Source organism: Chenopodium album, chromosome 17 (genome assembly GCF_948465745.1).
Source record: "Chenopodium album chromosome 17, dcCheAlbu1.1, whole genome shotgun sequence".
NCBI classification, from domain to species: domain Eukaryota; kingdom Viridiplantae; phylum Streptophyta; class Magnoliopsida; order Caryophyllales; family Amaranthaceae; genus Chenopodium; species Chenopodium album.
In genome coordinates, this window is record NC_137850.1 from 40706300 (window position 1) to 40720641 (window position 14342).

General features: G+C 34.6%; 1 protein-coding gene across 2 annotated transcripts; it reads right to left on the reverse strand.

The window, feature by feature from the left end:
* Positions 1-1097: 1097 nt before the first annotated feature.
* LOC145587973 (proline-rich receptor-like protein kinase PERK15) lies at positions 1098-7348 on the reverse strand. Of its 2 annotated transcripts, XR_014101506.1 has the most exons (10): positions 6854-7348; positions 4891-5385; positions 4087-4170; positions 3924-3994; positions 3699-3775; positions 3468-3615; positions 3202-3360; positions 2655-2990; positions 1274-1388; positions 1098-1131 (listed from the first exon to the last, which is right to left on the reverse strand). XR_014101506.1 is itself a non-coding variant. In XM_081644619.1 (8 exons), the coding sequence occupies exons 1-8, from the start codon at positions 7176-7178 to the stop codon at positions 2682-2684; spliced, it is 1668 nt and encodes a 555-aa protein (XP_081500745.1). In that variant the 5' UTR covers positions 7179-7347; the 3' UTR covers positions 2428-2681. The 2 variants fall into 2 exon arrangements, 1 of the variants encoding a protein (XP_081500745.1); XM_081644619.1 differs by lacking the exons at positions 1098-1131; positions 1274-1388 and having other exon boundaries at positions 2428-2990; positions 6854-7347.
* Positions 7349-14342: the final 6994 nt, after the last annotated feature.

Here is a 14342-nt window from a genome sequence, read left to right on the forward strand (position 1 = left end):
AGTAAAAAAAAATGGATCGTAGATCATTTGATAATAATAAGATTAATAACATACATACAGACTGTTACATGTGTGCAAAAAAAAAAGGTCCATCTTAAAACCTGGTAGCAATAAGAGGAGAAGTTTGTGCTGTGCAATGCAAATAGCTCAGATCGTAGTATACTGCACACTGTAATAGACTAAAGAATACGGAGTAGTTTACAGTTGTCCTAAACAAACCTTGCAAATAAGTGTTACTAAGCTATAACTAAATTTTGGATACAAATCATACTATGTACATTGTCTACTAAACACCAGTCCACGATTAATAGTCATGAATATTTAATAAATCCAAAGTCCACCTCCTATACTTGTAGGTCAAATACTTACAGAGTTACAGTACATAAGAGGCATCTAGAAACAGAATTTTCGCTGACTGAGATTAAAAAATATATTTTTTAAAATCATTTTACTAATGTTTTGTAGGGGAATTTTGTAGCAACAAGCTAAGCATTTGAATTTTTCCAATTACCCCCCTCTCTTTTTTACACAATAGATGCACATAACCAAGATAAGCTCTTAAATTTTAACGGCAAAATCTTGAATAAAGGCATACTGACAATACTTATTGTAAGTCAAAGTCTACTCAAAGATGATTTTACTATTAGAAAGGGGTGACATCTGCATAATTGAAACACAAAAGTAGTAGCTGTTATGATAAGACGACAAGAACATAGAATGTGTTACCAAGCAAACATACAAAGTTAATATCAAACGTACAAAGATCAAACCGAAATCAAACTCTAAAAGTGTTATGTTATTCAACCAGAATCAAACGTACAATACTTATTGCCCGCGACTTTTTCAACATTTTCTTCATGTTGGATGTTTGATAATTTGAACTACACTCACCTACAAGTTTAGGGGGTTTACACTGTAACTGCACAGCTTGAGTTGAGGCTCTCTGATAACAATGAGAGACTATCCTTGATTTGATATAAGCCTTCCCTGTATCTTTGTACACCCTCTCATTCGCCATCATCTGTTGTATTCCTCTCACCTCATACTTCCACTCACATCAAGGACTGCAATGAGATCAATTGGGGCCCTTTCTTCCGTGTTGTCAGAGGCTTCTAGAAACAAAGGAGGTACCTGGATTCCAACAAAGACAGCAAAGGACTCAGACTGGTCTGACCTGCCTATTGCAGGATATTCAGAAAAGGCTTTTACTGTCATGTTGGCACCCTGTTGGGGTTTTTCCAATAGGAGCCACATGTTGGGCAGACGCGATTACCATGTTGAGCATTGTAGGCAATGCAGCTGTAATGGAAGGCGTGGGAGCACTCTGCTGTGGACAGTTCTCGGCCTTCTCTTGCTTTCAAACTTCCTAAGCATATGGAACACAATTCCTAAGGAAGCACACATACTGTCAGTTGTGTACTGTAATTACCCTGGACTAAAAAGAAAACATGAAGAACTAGAAAAGGTATTAAAGGAATGCAGGGACATGAGTTGCATTATCATCATCAAGGGTTACTTAACTTACTTATCATAAAGTAGGCAATACTGCTAAAAATTAATGGAAGAACTCGAAAAAGACTATATAATATTCAGTCCAATATATGCAAAGCCAAGAGATGAACATAAACCGTGATCAGCCATGTCAGAGATCAGATTTATCAATATCAAAAAATATAATTACAATATCTTGATTATTAGTATAAGAAAATATTACCGGATATCCTACAGATATTACTCCTTGAATCATATCTTAACCTAAATAATCCTAGAGATATTATATATTCTTCTACTATTAATACGGAAATATATTGATTTACTCAAATACATTTATCAATATTGATTATATTACATATTTACATGGTATCTCATATCTCTAACAAAACCACGACTTAAGCACAAATAAGCAACTAATTAGCATCAGTCAAAACGCTAAAATCTACCCAAATTTTTATAATTTTTTTTGGTGAAGTCATCAGTACAAATTTTTATATATGTACCATGACAACTTTTTTTTGTATTTTGTAGGGCATAAAGTACATCTCCATTGCTCTAAAATGACTACAAGTCATCAGTACAAATTCTAGTATGATCATAATCAATTATGCTTCAAACAAAAATTATTATGTAACACAGTAACAGAAACAATTAGGCTAGAATTCACAACATTATTAGCCAACTTTAAAACCCAATAAGCCAAGAATCAATGAGATAATTAGGGCTAGAAATTACACTTCTTTGCATATTGCATATAGTATAAACAGGAAAATAACAGTTAATGATTAATAACTTACAGGAATATATCTTGTAAGGAAGTTTTGATGGTAGGATAAATATTTATTTGTATTTCAGAATTTTTAAGAACTATATGATGAACAAATACACTAACCAAAAACAAGTAAATTATTGTTTAGCAACTCCAAACGGCGAAAATGCGTAAAGGTATGGCAAACTTTTGGCTAGTTCATGTATGGTAAAAAATAAAAATGGACTAGTTAGTCTCAAGCTCGTGTATCTGAACAAGTGAACATTTACAGTGACCTATGCCAATATTAAGTTAATGATAGTAGGACTAATCGACAAAAACTTTGTACACCTAACTCTATTTGACACCAATATTACTAAATGAAGCATCTTAAAGAATGAATCAAGCTTACATTAATAAAGTCCAAAGGTTAATCTATTCACTCTACAGGAATTTCAAGAACACTTGTGGTTCCTGTTTTAGATTTCCCAGTTTCGACCTCCTGGGTATCAAGTTGATTCTCAGTACTCGAGGTTGATGGGGGTACACCATGCTCGTTGGTGAATACGCTGTACTCGCCAGTGCTTTGCTCTTGGCTTTCAAGTGCTAGTTTCCTGAATTTCTTTAAATCCTCCTTGTATTGGGCACTAGAGTCATAATCTGTGCTTCCGTGGAATGCTCTGTTGTCTGGTGGAACTTCTTTCAACAGATCCTCGACAGACAAGTTCCCTTCCAGAGCTCTTACAACCTGCATTAAATGAAGGATGGACTTAAGAATTGAAAGATGCAGTTTCAGACTATCAGCTCAAGGAGTTGTAATAAATCAACCATATTGGAAACCTAATCATGGAACATATCAATAAAATCAACACAAATTTGAGGCAGAATATTAAATCTGCAGACGGATATTATACGTATTTTCCCAATAGCAACTCTATTCTCAATCCTCAGCCAGTTACCTGACTCATTTGCGGCCGTCGTCTTGCAGAGCTACGAACACATACAGCAGCACAAGCAATCATGGAAGCCATCTCAGTAGAATTGTAGTCATCCAATCTTGTATCAACAAGTTCCTGAAAGCTTCCACCTTCTAAGGCTTGTGACAGCAATGGCCTTGCCTACAAATTCAACATTAAAAACCTTCAAAAACTGTAGCATTGGAGTGCAAGACTTGTTAATACCTACAGCCTAAGAGACCTTGTGAGATTAGACAACGAAAGCTCACCCATTCAACCATGCTATCATCCATGAAGGGACGAGCTTTATCAACAGGTCTACGTCCTGTAATCAATTCCAGAAGCACAACCCCAAAAGAAAAGACATCTGATTTTTCAGTGAGTTTCCCGCTTGAGGCATATTCCGGAGCCAAGTAACTGCAGATCACCTCAACAAGTTAGTCACTGATGTAATTAAAATCTCAACAGGGAGATTTCAGACGGCGTATTACTTATCTTACCCAAAAGTTCCCATAACCCTGGTGGACACATGAGTGTCTGTGTCAAAAGAAAACTTTGCAAGTCCAAAGTCTGCAACCTGGGAGCATAAAAGTACATAATCTAATCAGCACTTCAGAACCACATGAATAAGTCTGAATCATATTCTCACAAATACATCACATCCAACAATTCAACTTAAATTTACCAAAATACAATACAGTATTAAATTGCATGAAATTCCTGACCTTGGCTTCAAACTCCTCATCAATAAGAATATTTGATGCCTTGATATCTCGATGAATGATTTTTGGATGACCTGTATACAAAATAAACTAGCCAAAAGTCAACAACCCTTTGAGACAAAATCAGGATCCTTCCAAATGATTATACGAGCAACAAGGAACTCACAGTCTTCATGAAGATATGCCAATCCTTTCGCAGCACCAATAGCAATTTTCAGCCTTGTTGCCCAATTCATGGGTGGTTTTGCTTCTACAACACCACAAGACTCCATTATAACATGACATGAGAAATCACAAGTTTTTTACTACTTGTAAAAAGTTAAATCATGAACCCTCATTGTTCAGATGAGAGACCTTGAAAAACAACAAAAATCCCACATTTAAAAAAAAAATACATTACAACCAGTTTTACACCAATAGAAAATTTGGTTAGATGTCATTGAAATATCATTACTAATTTACTCCATAACATGACCAAATAAGTTCATGAGCCAACTAAAGTAACCATGATTTCAATCAATGTTAAAACGAAAAGGCCAATACATTAATCTAAAGTTCAATCGATCTTTACGAAAACAAGATTAGGTCTAGACATATTTCATAGTAAAACTTGACAAGATTAGGTCTAGACATACTTCACAGTAAAAATTGCAAATTTTCTTTATTTTCTTGAATGCAATTTAGAAACTAGAATTAATACCCAAACCTACTCAAGCCCAAAAAAAGTTAAAAACTTAGGAAGAACGCTGCAAGGCTCAGACTGCTAGATATTCATGAGTAAAGACAAAGTTCTCCTTAATACTTGGTTCAGCAGGTTTTCACCCAATCAAAAAAATTGACAAAATATCCAATTTAATCGTGCTGTAGAACATAAGTCCAAAAGCAAGCCTTAAAATGTAAAAACAGAATCAATGTTGAAATTGCATGCTTGAAAATAATTTCATAGGTTAGATGCCAAACAAGAACATACCATGCAAATGGAAATCCAAGGTCTTGTTTGAAATGAACTCGTACACAAGCATTCGTTGTTCTCCAGAAATGCAATGCCCAACAAGTGAAACAAGATGCCTGTGATGAACACGACTAATCGTTTCGACCTCAGCCTGGAACTCACGCTCCCCCTGGACACTTCCAGATTTCAACTGTTTGACTGCAATCTCTTTCCCGTTAGGCAGGAGACCCTTATGGACATATCCAAAACCCCCTTGACCAAGAAGATTGGCACTTGAAAAGTTGTCTGTAGCCAATACTAATTCTTCATAAGTAAATGTGCCATTAGGGAAGGGCAGTGAGGACAATGACTGCCCAGGAGGTTGTGCTGGATGTGACTTATCAGAGCCCAAGCTGCTACTTGAAGATGGAGGTATTGGTACTACAGCACCTTGGGGTTGTGGCGACTGTATATTATTCATAGACGGAGGCATATTGTGCTGTAACTGTTGGGCCTGTCCACCACTAGGTTTATCTGGAAATAGTGAACAGTATGATAAGCTTGGGAGAGCAGCATGTAAAAAAAAAAAAAAAAAAAAAAGAAAAAAGAAAAAAAAGAAAGAAAGAAAAGGGAAACAAAAGAAGATGAGATAGCCCCCTCATGTAAAGCACAATAAAACAACCATTTGCCCCTTAGTTATTGGAGAGTGAAACTGCAATGCACTTCACCATAAATATGAAATGGCATGCTCTAAAAAAATTTATAAGAATAAATCACAATGAAAAATACTTAGGGATTTGTATATATGGAAGGCGAGACAGACAAGAGGAGATACGATAAGAAGAGCTGGTGTCACAGTGTCAATTTATGTGACAACTAAAGCCTAGAAAAAAATCATTACAGTAACGCTAATCATAAATACAGTCACCAGATGATAAACAGTACATAGGTGAGAGGAGCATATCATTATAACATACAATCACTAGAAGAAACCACAGAAACTCCTCTATCCTTAATCCTGAAGGCCTCAATTAAACACAATGTCAAAGTGAAGGATTTCTACTTTTCTTTACAATGAACTTGCATATTAGGGACGGGAAAGTAACAGCGTAGAACAGAGCTATCAATCACAAAGAGTAAATCAGTGCTTCAGAACTCAATGGCTTCAGATTACAACATGAATTGGAATTTCCTAATCAATTTGTCAGTCACAAAAGAAACTCCCATAAGTTCCCTTCCCCCCTTGAGTCAAAGGATCTGATGTCAAGTTCCTACTTTATAAGATTGGGTAAATTTGTAATGCAATACTATGCTGCTAAACCTCATAAACTTGCACCAGTGTAGCATTTATGTAGTTACTCCTTCTGCAGTCTATGAACCGTGTAAGAACAAAGAAGGACACATGACTTCAGTCCAGAAAACAAGAGTGCGTGATGGTAACAGCAGACGGGACTGTGAAGACGAAGTAACCCCTATATCAATCAATCAATGTTGAAACACTAATCTCATGGAATCTCCCATGCCAAATTCTTCATTAACACATCTCATATAACAAAGACATCAAAACCCATATATAATGTCTTCAATAACAGATCTCGAAAAGTTACTAAATTTGGATCACACTCCGCCTTTATAACCAGTTAAGTTTAACTACGTTCAAATCACCAAATCACTCGAATTTACATTCACAAATACCACCACCACCCTCAAATATAAACCTCCATATGCAAAACCCACCATCAAAGTCCTTCATGTACAAATTCAAACATCAAATTAATTAATAATTAAATTAAACCAAACACATACCTAACCAAACAACCCTTGACAATTATTTAATTAATAACACTTATAAATCCGTCAGAGCAGCCATTAATAACGACAATTTCATACAATTAAACAACAAGAAAAAATCAATTAATACAAAAAATTCTAAAATTACTAAAATTAAAAACAAACAAATATCACATTCTATTAATTAAACCAACAATTAGTAAAATCATACGTTTAATAGGCAACATCAACTGATCTTCCTCCGCCTGCTTCCGCTTCCTCCGCTTGTAAAAAAAGACGAAAATACCCACAGCAATCAAAACAATTAACCCTCCAAGCCCAATTCCAACCACCAAAGCAGTCAACGTTTCCTTCGACATTCCCGAAGACGGCGTTGACGGGTTCAACGGAAAAGAATTCGCGTTTTCCGGCGGAATAGCAGCGGGTGGTCCCGGCGGAATGGCGGCGGCTTCACCCGACGGCGGCGCAGGGGGCGTTTGACCCGTCGCGTTATCCGCCGGAATTAACGGCGAAACTTCCGGCGGCGGCGCAGACATCGGAGAGAAAGTAAGGTCGGAAAAGTAGGAGAGAGAAAATGAAAGTTGAGAGACGTTGGTTGCTGTTTTTGATTTTTTCTTAGTACAGTGGGTTTACACTAGTGTAGAGTATAATGTCGGAAACAGTGGTAAACGGTGTCGTTTTAATGTTTTGTAAAAGTGAAATTAGTTTATTTTTCTATTTTTGGGTGTAGCGTGATTATGGCAGTTTTGACGACTTTTGACAGGCTTTATTGAATTGATGCCAACTAAGAAGGGTGTGATTGGAATTTTGAGGGGAAAGTGAATCTGAGGACCCAAACAAAAAGATGGAATTTTTAGAAGGTGAAGGTGTGCCGCAATTTCGATTATCTGTCATATGATCATACTTACCATAGGTATTTCATTAGGCAGGTCACCAACGACCAACCCATCTTGGACGTTTTGGTCTTCATTGTGTTAATATTGTAATCGGTGTGTGTTTTCCACCTTTGGAAGTATCCTACACGCCCTAATGCGAAAAATGTGCCAGTATAGGGGCTATAGGCACTAGACATGAGCATAATTTGGATTTAGACGTTTAGTCGTAAGGTTTGTATCTCACAATCATGAGATTGTGAGATCAAACCCCATACTTAAGGGTGGGGATTTCCTAACCCTTCCCCCTCCCCAACACTTTTAAAGTGCCTAACCCGCTAACCCGGGCTGGAAGGATCTATGAGAGGTTTCGGCCTGATAGATCCTTTCTCCTTACCAACCAAAAAATGGGCAATAGACACTAGAGATGAACATGGATTGGATCGAGGGTGGTTGGTCAAAATTGGCCCATTTTAGGTCAAGAGTTCAAGCTAGGCCCAAGTTTGGGTCATAAAAACGCTAATTTTGGGTGGATTCTGGTCCACCTGTTGCGCTAGCTAGTCAACCCAAAATATTTCAACCTCTTTATGTAATTATGTTGTTCTTTTTTGGAAAATTTGCAAATTGCAGCCATTTAAAGTTCGTATTTTGCAAATTGCAGCCATTTAAAAAAAATTGCAAATTGCAGCCCAAAAGTTCGTATGAATTGTAAATTGCAGCCCAATTCAACTTTTTCATCGGTTTACATGTCGAAAAAATTTCGGTTAAGGTTTTAGGGGCCATTTTAGCCCTTAAGGGTCCGAATTGAGCTCGGAATTAGCAAAAAAATAACGCAAGTGCCTCGTTTTGCGTAACAAAAATATATCGATTTGTGGGAAACTGTAAAAATGAGACACTTACGTTATTTTTTTGCTAATTCCGAGCTCAATTCGGAACCTTAAGGGGTAAAATGGCCCCTAAAACCTTAACCGAAAATTTTTCGACATGTAACCGATGAAAAAGTTGAATTGGGCTGCAATTTACAATTTATACGAACTTTTGGGCTACAATTTGCAATTTTTTTTTAAATGGCTGCAATTTGCAAAATACAAACTTTAAATGGCTGCAATTTGCAAATTTTCCTTCTTTTTTTTGCTCAGAAAAATATTACCACAAAATCTACAACCACCTTCCAAGAATCCATTAAGTGGTGGTGAAATTCAAATTTTCGGTTTTTTTGTAGTGTTATAATAACAATTTTGACTATTTTGTGATGTTATAAGTAAAAAAAAAAATCTTTTTTTAATAAACATCATTTTTTTTAAAGGAGTTGTCCAACTCATGATAATTCAAAAAGAGTTTGTAATTCAAGTTCACTTTTAATATGCTAAATGTTCATTTGAAAATATGTACTTTTCCAATGGATGTTATTTTTGCTGCTTTTGTAGAGTTTTATTTTGAATTAAACATCTACTGATTCATATGAATGATATGATGCATTTTAAGTTTTTATTTAATATGGAATGAAATATATAAACAGTGTGAAATATTTAAGCATAAAATAGCTGCACAAGTAATTAATTTATTACAATCTTTTTATGTCATGTTCCTATTTCATCAATATGACAAGAGGACACAAGCACACAACCACAAGTTTTCTGATATTGTTTGTGCTTGGCAGTCATCTGTTAGTCTGAAACAGCTTGTCGTGGATCTCCTTCAACTTGTGCTTTTGTACGCATTTCCAGAGCTAGATCATGTTTTTAAGCACGCAGCTACATGAAGAAAAACACAAGTTCAGTGAATTCAACGCTGCAAAAATCTGCCGAGTGCCGAAAGCCATACAAGAACAGAGTTAGCCCGTTTGTGTCTATAATTTGTGTCACAGCACAAAGTGAGTCCCCAGTTCTTTCATTGATCGGACTGCTGAATTCTGTAAATTTTGAGGATGTTTCAGATGAACCACAGAATTTTCCAGTCCCCAGCAATGTAAGTGAAAGCCACTGATTACAGCACTAAAAAGTGTAATGTAAATTTTGAAAATGTTCCAGATACATTGTCGGAAACCTTGTAGATCACTAGATTCAGTTTCCTGCTCCTATATGGGATTCATTTTCTCCTTATTGCCGGAAAATTTTTTAAATGTGCTGAACCAAACGTCGATGTTCAAGTAGACATTTTTATCTTAATATTTAAGATCCCGTAGGTGATAACGATACTCCTACTCGAATACAATTGTTCACCCAACAAGCCATAGATAGAGAAGTGAATCCCACAACTATATTGCACGATAGAAGCCTAATGAATGATAATTAGCCACCAACATAAACACCTGATGAACTCACATCAGATACCACACCATAGTAGTACATAGTACAACCAATACTCAATAATAGTTGGTTTTTCAAAATCCTGATCAATTCTATAAGAGGAAGATAATTCCACAGATCAAAGTTTAATGTTCTACAATTGCAAAACAACCCACCTAAAACCTTCAGTACTCCACTATGCTTGTTCATATATCAGTTGTCATTTGATAAATTTACCAACACTGTATACTTCATTCATCATATTAGGCATACAAGGATTTTCACATCACAAAGCTCTCATTTAATTTTTACCTGAAGTAGCTCTACAAATATCAGGACAGCAAATATGTTTCTTCCATTATCAAAATTCAAACATTATGCACTTCTTCATCAATCATTCTTTCGGATATTCTATTCCCATCCACAATATCAGTACCAGTAAAACATGTTTCTCCAATTACAACGCAAACATTTCCAAAACCATCTCAGAATAACAATGCAAATTGTACATTACTATCTACTATACAATAATTTCTAATTCAAAAAATATAGGTCATGGCATCATTTAACTACATAAAGCCTTTTACTAAGGTAAAATCAAAATGCAAATAACCAAGGGTGTACTAATCTCCAGTATATTGTTTCTGACAAAAAATATATATTCTTCCCCGTCCAGAACTAATCTACCATCCCTCTCAGCCTTTCCAAAGTCCAAACTGTTACATACACAGTTCTAAGTATAGCTCAACCAAGTGAGGAACCCCAATCTTCCGATGTAATCCATGACAACAGAGTAGCTTTGAAGAAATGAAGGCCAGCACTCAAACATGCTTCTAAGGTGTAACCTCCGTAGTAAGTTGCCTTCTTTAGGTCAAAAACTACCTTATATCTTCCAAATCTTCAAAATGTGGCAATTTTCAAGCACAGAGAATGGGATGACATTCTAAACATTCCAGCATTTAAAATGTATGAGTAGCATGCTAACGTAACACCAACCAATCCAACGATGATCATTTTATCCAACCCAAAGAGTAATGTAAGACATTATTTTCCAAGTATATTTCATATATCATACTCAAATAAGAGATAAACAATGTTTAATCTTCAAAGATCTTTATCAAAGAATATGACAGATGATAAATAATCAATAACGCAAACTTAACAATTTTTTCTTACACTATACTCAGGTGGAATCACACCACATCAACACCAAATTATTGCACAACTAATCAATCCACAAGGGGAGATAACCAAGGAGTGTATCAAACTAAATCAACCTTACCAATGACAACAATATGGAGTAATAGAATATAATACGTTTCACCAAATATCAAAATCTGAAACTACTAATAATCTCATCATTAAACCTCAAAATTTTAAGCTAACAACACATTGAAAAGAGAATAAAAATCCAATAGTATCATTCTGATCACAATACAATGTCTCCAAATTCAAAAAAAAAAAAAAAAAATAAAGGCTAATCAAACACTTCAAAGATTCAAAAATGGAGTTAAATGCTTGCAGTACCCAAATTAACCCCTCTGAAACTTTCACTCTCTTTAAGCTGATGCAGCTGCGCCTAGCTTCCTTGGTGCTGCTTGAGTACCTAATCAAAGCAAAGCAACCATCAATTATAAACCCTAAAATCAAAACAGACAAGCTACTCGTTTAAGCATAAACTACATACCCTCTCTAAAACCGGTCTTGAAACGGCGTGGAACATTGCGGAGGTACCTCATACGTCCAGTTCCGGTTGTCTTCCTCCTTATTGCCTTCTGACTCCAGTTATCTAAACTCACCCCACAAACATCCAACACCACGATTCAATACAAGCTCACTCCAAATTAATAGAGAATTTCAGCAGTAAACCAACTAATCAAAACCATGAAAACCTATCAATCGACACGACACATATATATGCAGCTACAAGAAATACCCAACATATTAATAGCTTAATGCTCAAAGTCTAAACCACACAAAAACACAAACAATGACCACCAATTGCAATGTCAAGTAGGTCTAAATTAATCCCAGCAATATATATTAAATCATCAAACAATTATGCAAGTTATCAATATAAGTATCAACAATTAATCCAAAATAACAATAACCCATTATCAAACGGTTAACATAATAATCAAAATGCAAACAGAAATAATCACCTAACAAAACAATCAAGATCTACCCATTCCCAAACATCACAAACCCAGTTCAAATCTTAATCATTTTTCTTAAAAAAACCAGCAAATAAACAAAATCAAAATTTACAGAATCTAAAATAAGAGATAGAAAAAAAAAAGTGCATACATTTCCTGGTACGAGCGGCGGGGTAAGCACAGGCAGAGCAACGGCTCTTCTGAAGATGGAAACTACGGCGACCACATCGCACACAAAGTGTGTGGGTCTTGTTCCTTCTCTTACCAAAACTCCCTGTTCCTTTTCCCTGTTTAATTCATCACCCAAAAACCAAAATTAACAAAATATTAGTTGTAAAGAGCATGAATTAATTGAGGGTTTTGGGGTTAGAGATGAATGGAAGAGAGAGAAAGATGAGAGAGAAACTCACCATTGCAGCAGACGATGAAGAAAGCTAAAGTGTTAGGGTTTTGTTGAGAAGGTGGTGTTGGAATTCAGTGTATTCAAGAAGTGTACACGTGGCAAAATCATGGTGGTTGGATTTTGATGGAAAATTTTTTAATCTTGATTGAAAATTGTGTTATTGGGTTATTTTACTATTTGGGTTTCAGTTTACGGGTTTGTTGAGTGTTCAGCCCAATAAACCAATGTTTAGTACTTCCTCAGTTTTTATCTAGTAACAATAGAAATTTTTCACCCAGAACCCCCTTTAGCCAATGTTGCCTACTCTCCCATTATACTACGTCATTTTACTTTGTTTTTGTTTTTTTTTTCTTTTTTCTTATTATTTTCTTTTCTTATCTCTCAAGTAATTTAAATATATGATTCAAAACCTATTTTTCTGTTTTTTGTTTGTTTTTTTTTTTCATTTCTCTCTCTTCTTCAACATTATTTCTCTTTCAATCACCTTTTTTTCCTCTTATTCATGGATGAATCATTGATTGGAGCTATTGATTGTGATAATGAAGTGATGCATTCTTCGATTGCCGAATTTGATCGTGATTGTGAAGTCATTCTTCCTACTTCTGGTCGATTGCTTGATTCATTCATTGATCAGTGTGAGTTGTTTTATAATTTTGATTAATGTTTGCTGTTACTATTCAATTTAATTTAAGTTCAATTTTGATCGATTTTGTCTCTGATTTCGATTAATGCTTGCTGGTCGATTGTTTGATTCAATTTTGTTAGTTGTTTTGTTTTAAATTGTTTGCTGATTTTATTCGATTCTTCAAGTTTTTTTAAATCAATTTAGCCTCTGTTTTAGTTCAATTTGGTTTGTTGTTATTATTCAAGTGAATTGAAGTTTTATTTTAATTAATTTTGTCTCTTATTTCGATCAGTATGATTTAAAATTCACGTTTGTTTGCTGTTTTTAGTTTGATGATTGCTGATTGTGATTAAGTAGATGTTTTCTGTGATTGATTATATTTTTTATATACGTTTTTGTGTTTTTTAGTAGTGCTATACTTTTGATCAATTTCATAATTCTAAATGATCATTATAATTCAAACTAATGTTCTGTTATAGTTGTTTAAATTATATTTTAAATATTTATACTTATTTTATTTTATTATTTTGATCAAATTGATAATGCTAATGATCATTTATATATGTACTGTTTTGCATTTGTACATATTTGTTATTGATTATGTTCATTTTCAAAAACTTATGTAGTGAGTGCTAGTGATGAAATTCTGTATGAAGAAGGAACTAAATCAGAGTTACTTTTTAAAGATTTTAATTCTGAACAAGAAGCTTATGAAAGGTACAATGAATATGCTTTTAAGAAAGAGTTTAGTATTGTCCAAGTGTGTGCTCTAAGAAAAGGCCAAGTTCCTTCAAGTGCTCCAAGTAATGTCCAAGTTTCTTTAAGTGTGCCAAGAAAATAAGGTTCAATTTCGTCCAAGTGTTCCAAGAAATTTTCAAGTTCCTCCAAGTGTTCCAAGAGATGTTCAAAGTGTTCAACGTGGTAGCTAGTCAACATATTTCTTCTAAGTATAATAGGTTGTTAGCTTTTTTTAACACTAATGTAGCAAATATGTTGGCAAATAATAATAAGTAAAAATTTGGATTAAAACAATATATATTTGTTCGAGCTTAATTTTTTTTTCTGATAAGTGATATGTAACTGAATATATTTTGATTTGACACTGAACATTTGCCTTTTTGGTTATGAACATTTTATTTTATTTCGTTATAATTGTTACGTAATTGAACATATGACTTCTTGATAATGAACATTTCCATTCCAGTAATATATATATATATATATATATATATATATATATATATATTATAATAAAAAAATATGAATATTAATGAACTTGATCATTTAGAAATCCATAAATGATCAAATATCCGAAAGAATAATATTTTTAGTAATCTAAGCTTCCATAAATCTTCT

Bases quoted from the DNA above. Each gene is read 5' to 3' on its own strand.
- LOC145587973 (XM_081644619.1), bottom strand. From the start codon at position 7,178: ATGTCTGCGCCGCCGCCGGAAGTTTCGCCGTTAATTCCGGCGGATAAC. The intron at 3,776-3,923 runs GTCAGGAATTTC...TTATGCTCCCAG, and splicing joins ATGAGGAGTTTGAAGCCAAG to GTTGCAGACTTTGGACTTGC. The intron at 2,991-3,201 runs GTAACTGGCTGA...CATTTAATGCAG, and splicing joins GACGGCCGCAAATGAGTCAG to GTTGTAAGAGCTCTGGAAGG.